The following is a 16,606-nucleotide window of genomic DNA, read 5'->3' as shown; positions in this document are numbered from 1 at the left end:
TACCCATTGGACACAGGGATTAATTATCATCTTGATAACCGAAGCGTCTCCAGGTTATTTACCTGATTCCTTAGCCTGAGAACCCGCAATGGCGTCCAGGTCACCGACCGCGGTCACTCCGCTGCGAAAACCCTCGTCTGCACCCGAAACCCCTATGGTAAAGGATACGACGAACACAGCACCACAACCAGTTCCTTTCCCTCCGCCGCAGACATTCGACATAATTCCTCCGCTGCATGGTCTTCTTCTGCGACTTCTTTCGGCACAAACCGCTGGTGAAGGCGGTCCAAGAACTGCTGGTGAAGCAGGCGGACAAGCGCCATCAGGGTCGTCTGGTGCAGGCCAAGGGGTTCAGCAACAGAATCCGGCAGCAGGAAATGGACTTGCGCCTTTAAGTGCGAAAAATTTGCCGACAGCGGCAAGCTCGATCAAAATTCGCATTCAAAAGGCGCACGCGGTCGTTGAAAGCCTACCTGACATCGACCGCTCGGTCGCTGAGCAGGAGGGGGAGATTGAGGAGCTCGAGAATCGTATCGCCAGCTTGAAATTGGTCCTTTCAGAATTTGGGAAGAGGGCAAACACAGGGGCTTGATGGTCTGGATCAACGGCATGAAGAGAAAGACGAGTCTGTGCAATAGACTTGTCGACCTTGCAAGCAGCAATTCCCATTGGGCTTGAGTCGCCTCGAGCAGACTGTGAAGTACAATTGGCTGTTGATCTCATTATGCCTGCTCGGCAGATAGTACATGACGCCCTGACTTTGGCCAGAAATCCACTGAGACAATATACAAGCTCTCCATAGTGTCGTGACACCAGCTGCTGGGTCAACCTTGGCTCAAAGATGTTGCTACAGACATGTTTCTTCGGCTCTTTCACTCCCTCTTCGATGGCTGGCTTTGAGGGTATCACCTCACTTCACGAGGAAAAGATTAGCATACCAGCAAGACAAGAACATTGCACTGGTCCTTGACAATTGATCAGTTTAGGACTATGATTTGACCCTTCTCGTGGGGCTCAATACAAACTCAGCCACCACGGTCCCCGTTTCACCCCCTGCAGGCAAAACAGAGGGTGCATACTCGCTAGCCCTAGCCCGCAGATACCTGCCTGATCGGTACTGGCCTGCCACAGCGTAAATAGCTGCTGTGTCACCCAGACTCTCGTTGTTGACACTTCCGACCAGGTAGCTGAGACTTCCTAAGCACAGAACTCGGCTGGCTCCCTTGAGTCGTCGGCAAATGCTGACGGTTGGGTTGAGGTGCCTCGCGACCTGGAGGTCGACAGGCAACCCTCGCAACTGTCGATACCGACCTGAAGGACAAAAGCACTGTCGCTGAGACCTCTATCTACTTGAGCACCGATGGATCCTTGCTGCCTACATTGGGCGGCCGTCAATTGCTGGTGCCTCTTGGATCAGGACCACCGTACGTTTACATTACCTTGCATACTTAGGAGAGTCTTAATTGTTCTATCAATGCGCACGAGACAACATCAACGAGGAGAGAGAATCTTACGGATCAGATCGCCAGGAAACCACGGTTGCAATCTCAAAACTTTGCGAGTCACCTGACTCTCTGACAGTCTGACTACCGAGATTCCTGGAAGAAACGGTCAGACTACTAGGTACACTTTAGTATTGAAGCAATTGATATCGATTGATTCGATTCGGCGTTATTTTCCAATTCGTAGAGGCAAATGTTCTATTAGATCTGGTCCCTGCCTTGAATCTCCAATGACAACTTTGACAAGTGGCAAGCGTCCGGAGATTGACATATTGAGATTAAGACGTGGGCGAGAGGTACTAATCACAATTAGTCAAGAATAAAGCTAGCACTCATTGAGTTTGATGACTTTCAATCTGAAGAACAAATTTTCTCCGGGCCAATGCGAGCCTTTGCTAAGAAACGCCGGTGAGGACCCAGGTTGACTCCATCGACCTCCGATGTCGTTCCGGACCCGAACAGCAGCAGTCTTTTTAGCGGTGGCCACTCTTTGAGTTCCTGAGGCACCTGTCCCGCCCACCCCCCCACCATCATCGGATTTTCTTGTCCTCTTTTCTTCGCCTTCTTCCCCATCTTTTTTCCCTCCTCCCTTTCCTTCTCTCCTCATCCCTATCAACCTCACTTCATCCTCTTGTCCATTCTTTTTTCTTCATTTGGACAATATCATCACTCACAATGGCCACCTACGCTTTGTCGCAGGCTCACCGCGAGGTAAAACCACCACCTTAAGATTTGTCTAACGAGCTCACAGTACTGACTCATTTGTCGTAGCAAATGGAGAAGTCTCTGGTCGAGTCCGACCCCGAGATCGCTCAGATCATGGTATGTTCTTACCCCGTTTGCTCGTCCTCTATTTGAGATTGAGGATGAAAAAGGCTGGGCTGTTTCGGCTAATTGTTGCTTCTCTCATCAGGAAAAAGAGATCCAGCGTCAGCGCGAGTCCATCCTCCTGATTGCCTCTGAGAACGTCACTTCCCGTGCCGTTTTCGATGCTCTCGGCTCTCCCATGTGCAACAAGTACTCTGAGGGTTACCCCGGTGCTCGTTACTACGGTGGTAACCAGCACATTGATGCCATTGAGCTCACCTGCCAGGCTCGTGCCCTGAAGGCCTTCAACCTCGACCCCGAGAAGTGGGGCGTCAACGTTCAGTGCCTCAGTGGTAGCCCTGCCAACCTCCAGGTCTACCAGGCTCTGATGCGCCCCCATGAACGTCTCATGGGTCTGGATCTTCCCCACGGAGGTCACTTGAGTCACGGTTACCAGACTCCTGCCAGAAAGTAGGTCTTCTCATCTAGCGAGCGTCTTCTGTTGTCGACCGTGTGTTAACTTGCTCAGGATTTCCGCCGTTTCTACCTACTTCGAGACCTTCCCCTACCGCGTCAACACCGAGACCGGCATCATTGACTACGATACCCTCGAGGCCAACGCTGAGCTCTACCGCCCCAAGTGCTTGGTTGCCGGTACTTCTGCCTACTGCCGTCTCATTGACTACGCCCGTATGCGCAAGATTGCCGACAAGGTTGGCGCCTACCTGATCGTCGACATGGCTCACATCTCCGGTCTGATTGCCGCCGGTGTCATTCCTTCTCCCTTCGAGCACGCTGATGTCGTTACCACCACCACCCACAAGTCTCTCCGTGGTCCCCGTGGTGCCATGATCTTCTTCCGCAAGGGCGTGCGCAGCACTGACCCCAAGACCGGCAAGGATATCATGTATGACCTTGAGGGTCCTATCAACTTCTCCGTCTTCCCTGGTCACCAGGGTGGTCCCCACAACCACACCATCACTGCTCTGGCTGTTGCCCTCAAGCAGGCTGCCACCCCTGAGTTCCGTCAATACCAGGAGCAGGTCATCAAGAACGCCAAGGCTCTTGAGCACGAGTTCAAGGCTCTCGGCCACAAGCTCGTCTCTGACGGCACCGACAGCCACATGGTCCTGCTGGACCTCCGCCCCAAGAGTCTTGATGGTGCTCGTGTCGAGGCTGTCCTCGAGCAGATCAACATTGCCTGCAACAAGAACTCCATCCCTGGTGACAAGTCTGCTCTGACTCCCTGCGGTATCCGTATCGGTGCTCCCGCTATGACCAGCCGTGGTATGGGCGAGGAGGACTTCAAGCGCGTCGCTCGCTACATTGACCAGGTCATCAACCTCTGCAAGAGCATCCAGGCTGACCTGCCCAAGGAGGCCAACAAGCTGAAGGACTTCAAGGCCAAGGTTGCCTCCGAGTCTGTTCCCGAGATCCTCGCTCTCCGCAAGGAGGTCGCCGAGTGGGCCAGCACCTTCCCTCTGCCTGTTTAAACACCATGGCAGAGCGAATAATTTAACATGATACCAAAATATGCTTTTCTGGTTTTATTCAGGCTTTTGACGAGTTCAACATCATTGCGTATAAAATTGGGTTGCCGGGAGTACGTTACTGGGGTTTTTACAGGTCTGCTTTTTCAACCTCACGCGGGTCATGGGATACGGTATACATGAGCATGAACAAGTATTCAACATTTCTTCAACAGGACGAGAGGTTCACTGTCCGGGTATCTTTTGTTTCTAACATCTGGTACCATCAATTATCTTGACTAGTCTATGAATGAACTAGAAAGATTAATGACTTCAAAGATCTTCCATTCCATAATCATCTAACCGTTATGTAATCCAACTGTCCTCGTCTGTCTACTTCCAGTGCTGCCGAGCTGCGAGCCCTCAAAGTGCTCTTCACTCTCAGCTTCTTTTCCAACACGGGAGTGAATTAGAATTACATGACCATGTTCTAGAAATACCATTAGGGTAACCTGATCAGGGGAAGGATTGTTTTGCTCACAATCCTCATTTCCATCATGGTGGGCACGCATTTGTATACTATCCAAGGCACTTCCTATACCTACAGTGACTGACAGGCAAAACTAACGCAAATAGATCGAAATCTCTCAGAGCTCAGTCTTTTCCTGATGAATCGTCTCCTGGCTATCGCTGCCTTTCTGATCCTCCCATGACTGCGAGATGAGCGCAGCAACGTTCTTACCCATCAGGGCACTGGTTTCCATGGTCGAGATGAAACTCTCAATGCCGCCCGTGTACCAGATATTCGGCGCGAGCATTGTGTCCTCGAAGGTAACCCGCGGGTAGAGGAACGGGTACGGGTTCCAGATTTTCTCATGGTGCCAGCTTACATCGTCCTTTGGAAGGTCCCCGATAGTCGAATTAGCGGAGTATCCTTTGTGCTCAAGACCCAGGATAGCTCCCACGAACGACGCCGTGAGACGCTCGGGCGAGAACACCTTGTACACGTAATGTTTCTCATGGGTGCCGTCGCTACGTGGAGCTTGCACGGTGCGAAGGGTGCTGATGCTCCAGAAACCGGCTGGGCCGACGCCTGCTTTGCTGGAGCCCAGATCTACCCCGCGGGGAAGCGTCGTAAGAACGGTCTCGGGAGCACAACTGTTAGAGGTGATTTTGAAGAATCGTGGAGAAATGCGATGTGGTGAGGAGAAGAGGGTCACATGGAGCTTGACGTAAGGGATTTCGTCGGGGACGTGCTCGAGAGGCGGTTCGATGGTGATGCCTGAATATTGTAATGGACCGGCGATAACCACCTCGTCAAACACGGAGCTTTCTTCGACTTCGGTAGCCTTGAACCCGACGGTCAATGTGCCATCGGCATTCCGCTGAATGGATGTCACGCTGTGATTGACTCTGACATCGACCTGAGAGTTCCTCAGCATGCCATCGAAAATCTGCCAATTGCCGCCCTCGATAGAAACTGGTCCGTCCGTAGCCATGCAAACCATCGTCTCGAGCCCGTGCATCAGAGGTAGATTCTGCCCGTAGTTGACCCGCGTGCTCGCTTGGATCACGTCTCGCGAAAAGTCAGTGGATATGCCACCGTTCTGAAGAAAAACATCTCCCGGGATTGACGTGCTATTCAGCAAGTCAACTGCGGCCGCAGCCGAGGTAAGCGATCTGAATGGGAAATAAGGCGAGTCATAAAGCCGGAGAAACTTGTTGACTGTGCTTTTCATTAAGCTCTGAGTGCGAATGGGCGACAATCCATAGCGCCATATCAGTTTAGCAATATTCCACCAGCTATAGGTGTCCTGTAGCACCAGCACGAATTGCTCGCCATCCCAGATGCCAAGCGTATCGTCAGACTCTCTGGGGCGAGCGTGGTCGGCGCTTCGGACAGTAAGCCCCAATTCCTTGGAGGCGTTCACCAAGTTATAGTTGACCGATACGAATATGGAGGCACCCAGCTCTACTGGGTACTTCGGATCATCCAGTACGTTGACGGTGGTCGAGCGGCCGCCGATATATGAATTGCGTTCATAGACCGTGATGTCAACTGGAATCTGAAGAGAATCTGCAAACTTGCGCAGAGAGTACGCACTGGATGAGCCCGCGGCTCCGGCTCCTGAATCAACGTTAGTCTTCTATTGGTAATATCCAGATTTCGAGTTGCTCACCAATTATTGCAACCCGTTTCGGGCTGCCATGAGCTGTACCTAACGGTTGTTGTTCTGCATTGATGAGCGAGACAAAACAAAGGACTATTGCGAATGAGATAGTAGACAAGCGTAGAAGCGCATGTTGGAGTGACTGCGAGGAGGAATCCATAAGTGCGTTAGATGTCTTTCAATGGTACAGTTGATGCTCAACTAAGGGCACTAGGATCAACCAAACTACGTCACTGATGGAGTTCCGGCCGAGACAACCCCAATTTGCTGTCTCAATCGGAACTACAAGTTTTCATCAAAAGACAGTAGTATGATATATACAAGAGTGAGTCACCCTGTTAAACAGATGAACATGCCAGACGTTACCACAGGAAGTGCTGTCGTTGGGGATGATGAGGCCTCAAGGCAGGACAGAAGCCATACCGCTCTAGTCCACATCTGGACTAGTCTAATACCAGGACCCCGTATCGCTTATCGCGCCCGATCTTTTTTATCTCTAGGTTTTTTTCGGAGGTAAAGAACTTTTGGAGGGGTCGATGAATAATACCAAAATCATAGCGCTGCACTTGTGGTTCATATGCAATTCTTGAAGAATATAAAACTCATATCTGATTGTCCAATCCGTCAATTCCTGTGATCTCACGACAATGGATCCGTATGACAGCGATTCTTCGGGTTTCGATGATGAGGGGGATTTCACAGAGACTGGAGTGCTTCTAGGATATCCTTCCGAAGAAGTCATAGATGATAGTATCAGTCACCTTGGAGGCTGGCCGGTATGTGGAGTACTTAGACTATCAAAGGATGTATTTATACTGATCTTCATGGCTCAGACATGGCTTGACGATTCTACCCCACCCCCAGGTGATTTCGCCAATTGCAAAGTCTGCAACAGTCCGATGCTTCTTCTCCTTGAATTGCACGGTGACCTTCCCGATCATTTCCCTGATGATGAGAGACGGTTGTACGTCTTTGGATGTCCCAGAAAAGCGTGCAATAAGAAGCCAGGCAGCATCAGAGCGTTGCGCGCAGTGAGGAGGCTCAAGGTTGAGCAGGCGCCACGGAAAACAGAAGAGAAGCCGAAGGAGGACAGACAGCAGAAGGTCGAGGCTCCAAAGCAGGATCTTGGAGCAAGTCTATTCGGAACTACCTCCCTCACTGGCAGTGTCTCCGCAAACCCAAATCCCTTTTCCTCATCGAACACATCTTCGGTGCTTGCCAGCAATCCATTTGCGGCTCCTTCTACTGCAGCACCGCCGCCAGCTAATGAGACCTCGACTACAACACCAGCAACTACCTCCCTGTCCGAGACTTTCGCCGACAAAGTCAGAATCTCCTCCCCACCCCCAGCAACCATGCCACCGGAAGCCGCTGGACCCGCTGCCCCTTGGCCTGAGAAGTCCGCCTTCCCAGCTCCATATCCGCAATTTTACCTGGACGCCGAATATGAGACACTTTCTCGACCCTCCACACCAACAATACCTGCAAATGTCACGATAGATAACACTGAAGAGGAGGAACCAGCCAAAGGATCTTCTTCAGATCTCAAGGATGCCTTTGAGTCTGAGTTGGACAAGGCATTTATCCGATTTTCAACACGCTTAGCACACAACCCAGAGCAAGCTCTGCGCTACGAGTTCCGTGGATCTCCGCTCCTCTATTCTTACACCGACGCTGTGGGCAAGCGGCTCCACGACCCGAAGCATGGCAGCTCTGGTTCGCGGGTGACGACTGTCGCAAGTGGCGCGAGCCGGTTTCCACGCTGCGAGTACTGCGGTAGTGAACGTGTCTTTGAGCTGCAACTCGTACCGCACGCTATTGCTGTCTTAGAAGAGGGCCGCGAGGGAGTTGGCTTAGGACCCAAGGATGATGCAGGTATGGAATGGGGCACCATCATTCTTGGTGTTTGCAGTAAAGACTGTGGACCGAAACAGGTCGGAGTAGTCGGATGGCGTGAGGAATGGGCTGGTGTACAATGGGAGGAGTTGACGAAATAGATTCACACGCGATGATTTTATAGCTAAAGGTAGTTCTTGGCGAGCATTTGAAAGTCAAATATATCCCAATAGCGTCTCAATGATCTGGGGTCGCAGACGACTCAATGACTAGGAGTGATCCGTTGCCCTATATACGTGCGGTTTGTTTTGACTGTTACGAGCTATTACTCGGCAGGCCTTCTCCTCTTGACTCTATGGACAAATTTGATGCATAGTCGCCTAGCGTTGGCTAACACCGATGCGACTTCTAGACCGCAGCTCAACACAGGGGGTATATAGAAAGTTTCGCCGTCAGAACCTCCCAGTAAGGCTCCACACATATTGGTTAGTGACGAATGCGTAGAGAAATCGGCAAAACAACCCTCCTCTGACCCGACTGAGTAGGCGGCCAGATTCGCCTAATCTGGACTATCGCTCTTATGATGGTCAAAGGAGCGTGAAACATGGCTTGTATCCTGCAGATGAGGTTGAGCTGTAAGACAAGGCACTCTCAAGAGCAGTGCGGTCTGGCATCCTTGACCTTAGGACTAGATCTCTGAGGGAACCTGATTGAACCAAGACCTGAAGATTCTCAAGCGGAAACCGCAGCTTGCTGCTGGATCTGGGTTTGGAATTGAACAATCTGCCACGACAATAGACCATCAGATCACGACTATGATAGCTTTCTGGGTGTGTTTCTCACCTCCGCGCGCTTCTTCTCGGCCTTCTCTTGAGCCTCATTGATCTGTCCCTCGATTCTCTTGCTATTGATGCCGTCAGCCATGACCTTCAACCTGCGCTGGAAGTAGGTGATAAGGGAAAACGAACATTTCCTTCTCAATAAACTCGAGTCGTCCGTTTACAGCCATGACGGCCTCGTTCTTGTCTTGCTTCAGTAAGACTGGCCCCACGATCTTATAGATATTCGAGTCCTCGTCCAATTTGGCGAATTCTCCCTGCACGCCTTTGTTCTCCTGCTGCTGCGACTCGAGCTTCTGGCGAGCATCGATGAAACCTTCGAGATCTGGATATCGGCAGCATGTTAGAGGTTGCGATGATGCCATCGAGTTGATTGAGTCGCAATGGGTGCTGGAACCGGAGAGCACATACCGGTTTGTAGATTTTGATACTCATCAGAGAGAGCTTGTAACTGCTTCTGCGCGTCTGCCATTGTGTCAAAGAATCCTCAACTACTTCGGAAGTCGATTATGGCGTTGGCGATGCTTCCTGGACTGAGAAGGGGGGGCGTTGGCGGGGACACAAAACTGCTGGTAAATACCGTAATTACAGAACGGTAAACAACGAACCAACTCCATCCAGGTCCGCTTTCTCTCCTCTCGTCATACTGCTGAACAAGAGAAGCACTTAACTGTCCCTTCTGTCGCATTGGCACGATTCTCTTGTGCGTTAAAAGTTTACCGATACTTAACCTCACTCAAGCGTCTTAGCTCTTTCGCCGCTTACCCCGTTCACCTGGCAATCAATCGATCAACCAGGCAACTGTCCCTTCCTTGCTCCCCCGCCTTTCACTCCCCCGATCGGCTCCCCGACCTCGACGCCAGTGTTGGAGAAACAAGCAGTTCGAGCTGCGTGTGATCATGACCAACAATACGGATTTCTTAGGTCGGGCGATCGACGCCGTGAAAAAGGCGATCGAGCTCGACAATGGGGGCGAGTACGAGAAGGCTTATCAGGGCTACTACTCCGCACTGGAGCTGTTCATGCTGGCCTTGAAATGGGAGAAAAACCCCAGGTCCAAGGAGATGATTCGCGCAAAGACGGCCGAGTATATGGATCGAGCAGAAAAACTCAAGAACCACCTGGCTCAGAGTGAAGACAAAAAGAAACCGAGCGCTATTGGCGCCAACGGCAAGGTGGCGCAAGGAAGTGGGAAGGGCGGGTATGTCCTTGGAGTTCTTGTCTTCGTACCGATACTGGTCAAATTGGCTGGGACTCGTACTAATGCACGTATTTCATCAGGAAGGAGGACGACGATAATGAAGACGCTGATGCGAAGAAGCTACGATCGGCCCTTGCTGGCGCTATTTTGTCGGACAAACCGAACGTGAAGTGGGAGGATGTTGCAGGTCTTGAAAGTGCCAAGGAAGCTTTGAAAGAGGCTGTTATCTTACCTATCAAGTTTCCGCATCTGTTCACTGGGAAACGGCAGCCATGGAAGGGCATTCTGCTCTACGGACCTCCGGGTACCGGCAAGTCATACCTGGCAAAAGCCGTTGCGACGGAAGCAAACAGCACGTTCTTCAGTGTCAGTAGCAGTGACTTGGTTTCTAAATGGATGGGGGAGAGTGAAAGGTACAGATTTTTCCGGAGCGACGAGCATTGCACTGCATCAATGCGGCTTTCACTAACACATACTCTGCAGACTTGTCAAGCAGCTCTTCAACATGGCGCGCGAAAACAAACCTGCGATCATCTTCATTGACGAGGTAGATGCCCTTTGTGGACCTCGTGGTGAAGGAGAATCAGAGGCGTCTCGCCGTATCAAGACAGAACTGCTTGTACAAATGGACGGTGTCGGCAAGGATTCGCGAGGAGTGCTGATCTTGGGTGCAACAAATATTCCTTGGCAACTAGATGCAGCGATTCGACGCAGATTCCAGCGGAGAGTACATATCAGTCTTCCCGATATCAACGCCCGGATGAGGATGTTCATGCTCGCCGTGGGCCAAACACCGTGCCAAATGACGCAGGCTGACTACCGGACCTTGGCCGAGATGAGCGAGGGCTATTCTGGTAGTGATATCAGCATCGCTGTCCAAGATGCACTAATGCAGCCCATTCGTAAAATCCAGACAGCGACGCATTACAAGAAGGTAAGAGCCGCGCGTTTCTTTTCTTCATGACCTGAAAGCACACTGACGAGCGGCAGGTTATGGTCGATGGCGCAGAGAAATTGACTCCGTGCTCGCCCGGCGATAACGGTGCGGTCGAGATGTCATGGGTGGACATTGAAGCCGATCAACTCCTTGAGCCACCTCTTATGTTGAAGGACTTTATCAAAGCTGTCCACAATTCAAGACCAACAGTCAGCCAGGAAGACCTCCAAAGGAACGCGGAATGGACCAAAGAATTTGGCAGTGAGGGAGCTTGATCTTGGCTCTTTCTTTGTCTTTCACATCTGTTCCTGAAACGATACAACTGATAGAACCTTGCTGCATACTCCCTTCCTATAGGTACCTGGTATACATACGCGGCCTTGAATTATTTTCGGACGCATGCCTCGGTCCTGTTATCCCACGTACAGCCATTACTATACGTTATGTCTTCGCTATGCCCTTACCTTTTCTTCTTCGTGTTGTTATCAAGAGCTCGGTGTTCAGAAGCGTTATCCGTTCGGCGAGGCGAGGCGTTCTTTCTTCTCATCTCTTGTGTCTTTTGTCAAACTTAACATGGCTTGGATATGGGTTGAACTTGTTCATATTTTCACAAAGACCTTTGTCACAAACTTTATGCTGCAAACGAGCTGTCAAGGATCGATAGGCAGATCCGAAATTTCAAATCCTTCCTAGTTGTCCATCATGTGGACTGGATTGGCTCCTGGTGACCCCATGACGAGTAAAAAATGACATATCTCATTCGACTATCCTGATCATGAAAGCAACAATGCTCGAACTCATAACCTATGCCCAACTCCGTAGTATCCCCAGCTCAAGACCGGCAATGAGCCAAAAACGCCCAGAGTGTTCGCAGTAATAAAGACTGAAACTAATTTATCCATCAAACACCCTCGGAAAGAAGCTAAACAAGACCATGCACAAATGGGTATGCAAAGCACACAGGGGAATCTCTTCAACAGAATCAGACATGAATGAGGGCTATATGGAGGAAACAGAGAACAATATAAGCAAGGAATGGAGAATATCAGAATTAAGTCATTGCAGCTTTGCTGGAGCTCTCCCTCCTCTTCTTCAACACTTCATTTTTGGCCCGCTTGAGGCCTTCGCCTAACTTCTTCGTCTTCGACCACTCCCGAGACTTTCTTTGCATGCGAACGGTGGCCAGTACCATGGAGACGGCAGTCTTCAATTTTTGTCGTGGAGTTCGGAAATGGGTCCGGTCCCGAGGCTTGACGCCCATCTCATTGATCATTCTGAGGTCGGCCTCGTTACTAGTTGACAGTCAGTGGCTGTACGAGAGGGGGAAACTACCAAACAGGTGCACATACCAAGCAACGCGGACTCGTTCTCCAAGCTCCATCAAGCCCTTGCTCCAAGCTAGGTCACGCCGGAACTTCTCCTCTCGCCTCAGCCGAGCTCGGAGCCAGATGATCTCCTTGCCGAGACCTAAAATTTCTTTGTCGTGCCTGTTCTTACTGTCGGTGTTGGACTCAATGCTCTTCACGATTTTGTCATAACGTTCTCGAAAACCTTCCAGCTCCTTGGTGGCCGCCTCAGCTTTTCTGATACAGAACGCACGCTCGTCACGGACTCTGCGCAGCTGCGACTTCAAGTCGGTCAGGCGAGCATCCCTCTCAGACACTTGCAATGCCAGCGACTCGGCTTCAAGAGTGGAAGATTTGAGGAGTTCGTGGAGATCTCGCTGATCCTCCTCTCGCATAGTTGCTCGCTCGAGGTCACGGTTCTTAGCTCTCAATTCTTTCAAGGCCCGATGAGCCTCGGACAGCTGCTTTCGTAGACTTCGTGTTTCCTCATGCAGTTTATCGAAGGGCGACGCGTGAGGCGAACTGGTTTCGTATCTATTCATCAACGCATCGTGGAGCTCCTTTTCAAGCTCAGAGATTCGCTGCTTGCATTTGCGAACGGACGATTTCTGATCGGCTTCTCTTTGTAGCAGAACTTGTTCTCTCTTTCGCGCCTCGTCCAGATTGTGACGGAGCATCGAAAGGTCTGCATTAGAAGTAGATTGCTCGATATCTGCAAGAGGCTGCTGTGCAAGAAGCGACTCAAGCTCGTGGATGCGGTTCTCCAGACGCTGTACTTTACCTTTAGCTAACGTGAGTTCTCTGTCTCGCCCACCGGAAGCCACATGCAGCTTGTCCTGAAGCTGATCGATCTCGGCCGACAAACGGTTCTCTTCAACTGTGGCACGCTCAATCTCAGAGCTCAGTTGCTTTTCAAGAGATTCTTTCGCTTCCAAAAGTGCAGCCTTATCGTCCTTCAATTTCTTTACCTCGCTTTCAAGGCGCAGGGCGGATTTGCGAAGATCAATCTTCTCTCGGTCAAACCGGGTCGTATCGTCAACCTGGTCTTTGGCTTTGTCGAGTTGATTCTGAAGTTCATCGCGTTCGGCCTCGAGCTCAGCTACTGAAGTGCGAAGGTCATGTAATTCGACGTGAGCATTTGCCAGCTGATCACGAAGCTTCTGCTTCTCCGCCACCAACTTTTGCAACTGGCTGTCTTCTGAAGACCCTTTCTGCAGCCGAGCTTTCGTGTATTCTTGCTCTTCTTCTAAGCTTGCTTGAAGAACAACGACCTCGTCTTCTAGAGCTTGAACTCTCTCTCTCAAGGCGACTTCCTCACGTTTCGTGAGTCTCAACTCTTCCTTGACAGATAGAAGCTCGTTCCTCAGCTCGTCGATGACTTCCCGTTTCGATGCGATGTCGTCGTTCAATTCCTTCACTTGGCGACCAAGAACCGCTTCTGCATTGAAATGTCGGGCCTTCTCACTATCAATGACCTCCTGCAGTTTCACTTCCTTGCCTGAAAGAGAGTGCTCAACTTGCTCAAGCTTCTCGATAGTACGCTTGTAGCCAGCCGCTTGGTCCTCAGCCCGGTCTTTCTGGAGTTGTAAAGCCCGCTTGGCGCTTTCCCACCTGTCTTGCTCAAGCGCAAACTGGCCTTCTTTGTCTTCAATCTCGTGCTGAAGAGACTCGATTTCTTCTTGCAATCGTTGGACCTCTTGCTTGTACTGTGCACGAATGATATGTCCGTTTTCCAGAGAGCGCTGCTTTTCCTCATCCAAAGCTCGCTGAAGTTCTCGAACTTGAGAGCGTTCCTGACTAAGCTCGCGCTGTAGACTACCAGACTCATCAGTCAAGGCTTGATGCCGGGTTTGTAAGAGATCCTTCTCTTCTGTTCGTCGTTGGAGTTCATCGAGTGCATCCTGCAATTGGGCGAACAGTTTGTCTCGTTCTTGTCGAGCGGATTCCCGCTCGCGCTTTGCCACTGTAGCGTCGTCTCTCAACTTTCTTGTCTCTTCGTCTATATCCCGTTGGAAACCACGGTACTGTTCCTCCAGGCGGCCTTCGTTTTGTGTCTTCAGGTCGAGCTGCTCCTTCAATGAATTATTCTCTCGCTGCAAGTTTCCAAGCTCTTCCTCCAATTTGGTCGTCCTTTCTTCCAATTGACGAGTGAGCCCTTTAGTGCTGAAAGATTTATTCGCCATCTCTTCATGAAGTTCCCGAAGGTCTTGATCGGCCTTCTCCTTCTCTTGAACAGCTTTGTTCGCAGCATTTCGGGCTTCTTTGGCATCGGCCTTGGCCTGATCCAAACTTGCTTGCAAGTCCTGCAGATGCTCCTTAGCGCGTCGAAGCTCTGCTTCAAGCTCAGATACTGAATCTCGGTCCTTGTTGTCTTTGTCCTTCAACTCTTCGATTTCCTCCTCACGCGCTTCAATGGTACGATCCTTCTCTCGAATGGACGCCTCCAAATCCTCAATTTCGTCCCGTAGTTTCTCGAGATCTTGCGATTGTCGATCCTTGGCCTCTCTAAGCTCCTCTTGAAGTTCTCTTACACGGTTATCCTTCATCTCCATCTCTTCTCGCATCAAGTCTAACTCTTGCTGCACGGTCTCATCAATCTGTCTCCTTCGTAATTTTTCCTTCAGTTCCTGAAATTGTAGGCGGTAGGCTTCTAGGTCGCGTTCTGCCTGTTGAAGACTCTTCTTATACCGTGAAATGTCTCGTTGCATGGTCAGCTTCGTGACCTTGAGTTCGGTATTCTCCTTGAGCGCCGCTTGATTATACTCCGGACCTGCTTTCTGCAATTGTTCCTGCAGATAATGAATCTTCAGTTTCAGCCCGAAATTATCTTTATCGAGTTTATCGATTAACTAAAGCAAATGGTCTTTAGCAAATTTCTCGTTTCGGTCTATCTTGTCAATGTGACATTGTTGCCTCACCTTTTCCTGTTCCTTCAAGGTCATGTTGTTCTGTCCGTCATTGAGGACGCCTCCATCTCTCCGCAAAGAAGGGAGCGGGGTGCTCTGAACACTACTGCTCGCAACCTGCGGCAAAGGAGTTGGTTCTTCTGTGAGGTCCTCCTCATCGATTCCTGTCATCTCCATCGGCGGTAATCCCGGGGTGTTGACATTACTTCGGTAACTTGCTCTCATATATGCTGGTGTTTTGATGTCGCCGGCCCCGCGCGTCGTGGACAGATTCCTCAACAGATTGTTCTTCGTGGCGCTCTGCATCAATGGAGTAAATTCACCCTTAGCAGGCGCAACTGTAGGAAGGTGCTGTCGAGATTTCAACGCGCTTTTTGTGGGCCTCGAACCCGAACCAGCACGCGGTGTGCTGAGCTTGAACCCGCCGGAAGAGCGTCTTCGGTCACCGAGCGCCTTGAGAACGTCCCCATCCTTCGAAGGCGACTGGAATGAGTTTTCGACCGAATCGAGTGCAGATAGATTGTGTCGTCCCACGCTCCGATAGCCGTTGGTCAAGTAAGTCGCGTTTCCGTCAACCTCAGTTCGCGGAGTGTCGATATAAGGATACGCCATTTTCGACGCGATTGACGCGAGGAAATCCCGCGATTCGGATCCAGAATCAAATCAACTGTAGTGACCTTCAATGCGCAATCATCCTCGTGTCCTTAGTCGTTCATAAACAATGATTAGTAGAACGAGTAGGCGGAAAGATGTCCTGCTCATACAGATGTGTTTTGGGCGGTGAGGATCCGCTTCTGGGCTTAGTTTGGGCAATGTTGACATCTAACCTCATCTGGTCTAGCGTGTTATTTGTGAGACTCGGGCCGAGCATTTCGCCGCGTCTCTTTCGGTATGAAGTCATGACGGTAATTTATCATTTTCTCCAGCTGCAGTCAAGGAGGAGTGAATGGCTCGCCAGGTCGCCAGGTACATGACTAGTAGTTACCAGGGGGTTACTAGTAATTACTAGGGTTATGCTCACCAGGTTGCTTACTAAGATTTATGCTAAGGTCACCAGGTTAAAACCCTGGCAACCCACCTGTATTAGATTACATACTAACTAGTAGTACTAGTAGCTACTAGTAGTTAGAATAAATTACCTACCTAGTGAGCTTTAGTAATATATTATAAGAGTTATATAGATAAGTATAATCTTAGTTATAACCACCTTCTTCTAGTAATACTAGTAAGAAAGGTTAGATAAAGGATAATACTTTATAATTCTTATCTATTTAATGTTTATTATAACCACCCCTTACTAGTAATACTAGGAAGAAAGGTTAGAATAGTTAGATAACTTAATTTTTTATAAGGTAAAGCCTACCTAGTAACTAGTTAATATTAGAAGTATCTGGTAGTGAGTAGTAATAAAATATACCTGTGATGACCACCTACCTGCAGGCTACCAACTTACCTGTGAACTACCTGTTACGGCACCAACACAGCCGCACTAGCCTAAGGCGGATGAGACAGGCAGAATTACGGAATGCGGACATCCAATCACTCTAAGGAACATGCGGGTGACATAACCACGAACAAAGGTGATTGGATAC

General features: G+C 50.2%; 7 protein-coding genes across 7 annotated transcripts; 4 read left to right on the top strand and 3 right to left on the bottom strand.

Annotated features, from left to right (window-relative positions):
• Positions 1-88: 88 nt before the first annotated feature.
• On the top strand, positions 89-592 carry CDV56_102519 (RNA polymerase II mediator complex middle subunit MED9; the record flags this gene model as incomplete). Its single annotated transcript, XM_026756138.1, has 1 exon — positions 89-592. The coding sequence occupies one exon, from the start codon at positions 89-91 to the stop codon at positions 590-592; it is 504 nt and encodes a 167-aa protein (XP_026610377.1).
• Positions 593-2,177: 1,585 nt separating this feature from the next.
• CDV56_102087 (glycine hydroxymethyltransferase SHM2) lies at positions 2,178-3,802 on the top strand (the record flags this gene model as incomplete). Its single annotated transcript, XM_026755706.1, has 4 exons — positions 2,178-2,213; positions 2,274-2,324; positions 2,416-2,780; positions 2,839-3,802. 4 exons carry the CDS (start codon positions 2,178-2,180, stop codon positions 3,800-3,802), a joined length of 1,416 nt encoding a protein of 471 aa, XP_026610376.1.
• A 623-nt stretch (positions 3,803-4,425) lies between these two features.
• On the bottom strand, positions 4,426-6,109 carry CDV56_101768 (putative prenylcysteine lyase; the record flags this gene model as incomplete). Its single annotated transcript, XM_026755387.1, has 2 exons — positions 4,426-5,906; positions 5,959-6,109. The coding sequence occupies 2 exons, from the start codon at positions 6,107-6,109 to the stop codon at positions 4,426-4,428; spliced, it is 1,632 nt and encodes a 543-aa protein (XP_026610375.1).
• A 487-nt stretch (positions 6,110-6,596) lies between these two features.
• Positions 6,597-7,946, top strand: CDV56_101522 (small subunit rRNA maturation protein TSR4; the record flags this gene model as incomplete). The annotated part of the gene is made up of 2 exons (XM_026755141.1): positions 6,597-6,725; positions 6,783-7,946. The coding sequence occupies 2 exons, from the start codon at positions 6,597-6,599 to the stop codon at positions 7,944-7,946; spliced, it is 1,293 nt and encodes a 430-aa protein (XP_026610374.1).
• Positions 7,947-8,517: 571 nt separating this feature from the next.
• CDV56_101350 (tubulin-binding prefolding complex subunit YKE2) lies at positions 8,518-9,096 on the bottom strand (the record flags this gene model as incomplete). Its single annotated transcript, XM_026754969.1, has 4 exons — positions 8,518-8,568; positions 8,629-8,689; positions 8,754-8,949; positions 9,036-9,096. The coding sequence occupies 4 exons, from the start codon at positions 9,094-9,096 to the stop codon at positions 8,518-8,520; spliced, it is 369 nt and encodes a 122-aa protein (XP_026610373.1).
• Positions 9,097-9,523: 427 nt separating this feature from the next.
• On the top strand, positions 9,524-11,037 carry VPS4 (AAA family ATPase VPS4; the record flags this gene model as incomplete). The annotated part of the gene is made up of 4 exons (XM_026754673.1): positions 9,524-9,825; positions 9,906-10,238; positions 10,309-10,759; positions 10,816-11,037. The coding sequence occupies 4 exons, from the start codon at positions 9,524-9,526 to the stop codon at positions 11,035-11,037; spliced, it is 1,308 nt and encodes a 435-aa protein (XP_026610372.1).
• Positions 11,038-11,813: 776 nt separating this feature from the next.
• On the bottom strand, positions 11,814-15,626 carry CDV56_100319 (putative spindle-pole body protein (Pcp1); the record flags this gene model as incomplete). Its single annotated transcript, XM_026753938.1, has 3 exons — positions 11,814-12,054; positions 12,112-14,957; positions 15,027-15,626. 3 exons carry the CDS (start codon positions 15,624-15,626, stop codon positions 11,814-11,816), a joined length of 3,687 nt encoding a protein of 1,228 aa, XP_026610371.1.
• Positions 15,627-16,606: the final 980 nt, after the last annotated feature.

Source organism: Aspergillus thermomutatus (assembly GCF_002237265.1).
Source record: "Aspergillus thermomutatus strain HMR AF 39 chromosome Unknown NODE_322, whole genome shotgun sequence".
Lineage (NCBI taxonomy): Eukaryota > Fungi > Ascomycota > Eurotiomycetes > Eurotiales > Aspergillaceae > Aspergillus > Aspergillus thermomutatus.
The sequence above is the reverse complement of the archived record's forward strand: the minus strand, read 5'-3'. Positions and strand labels throughout refer to the sequence as shown.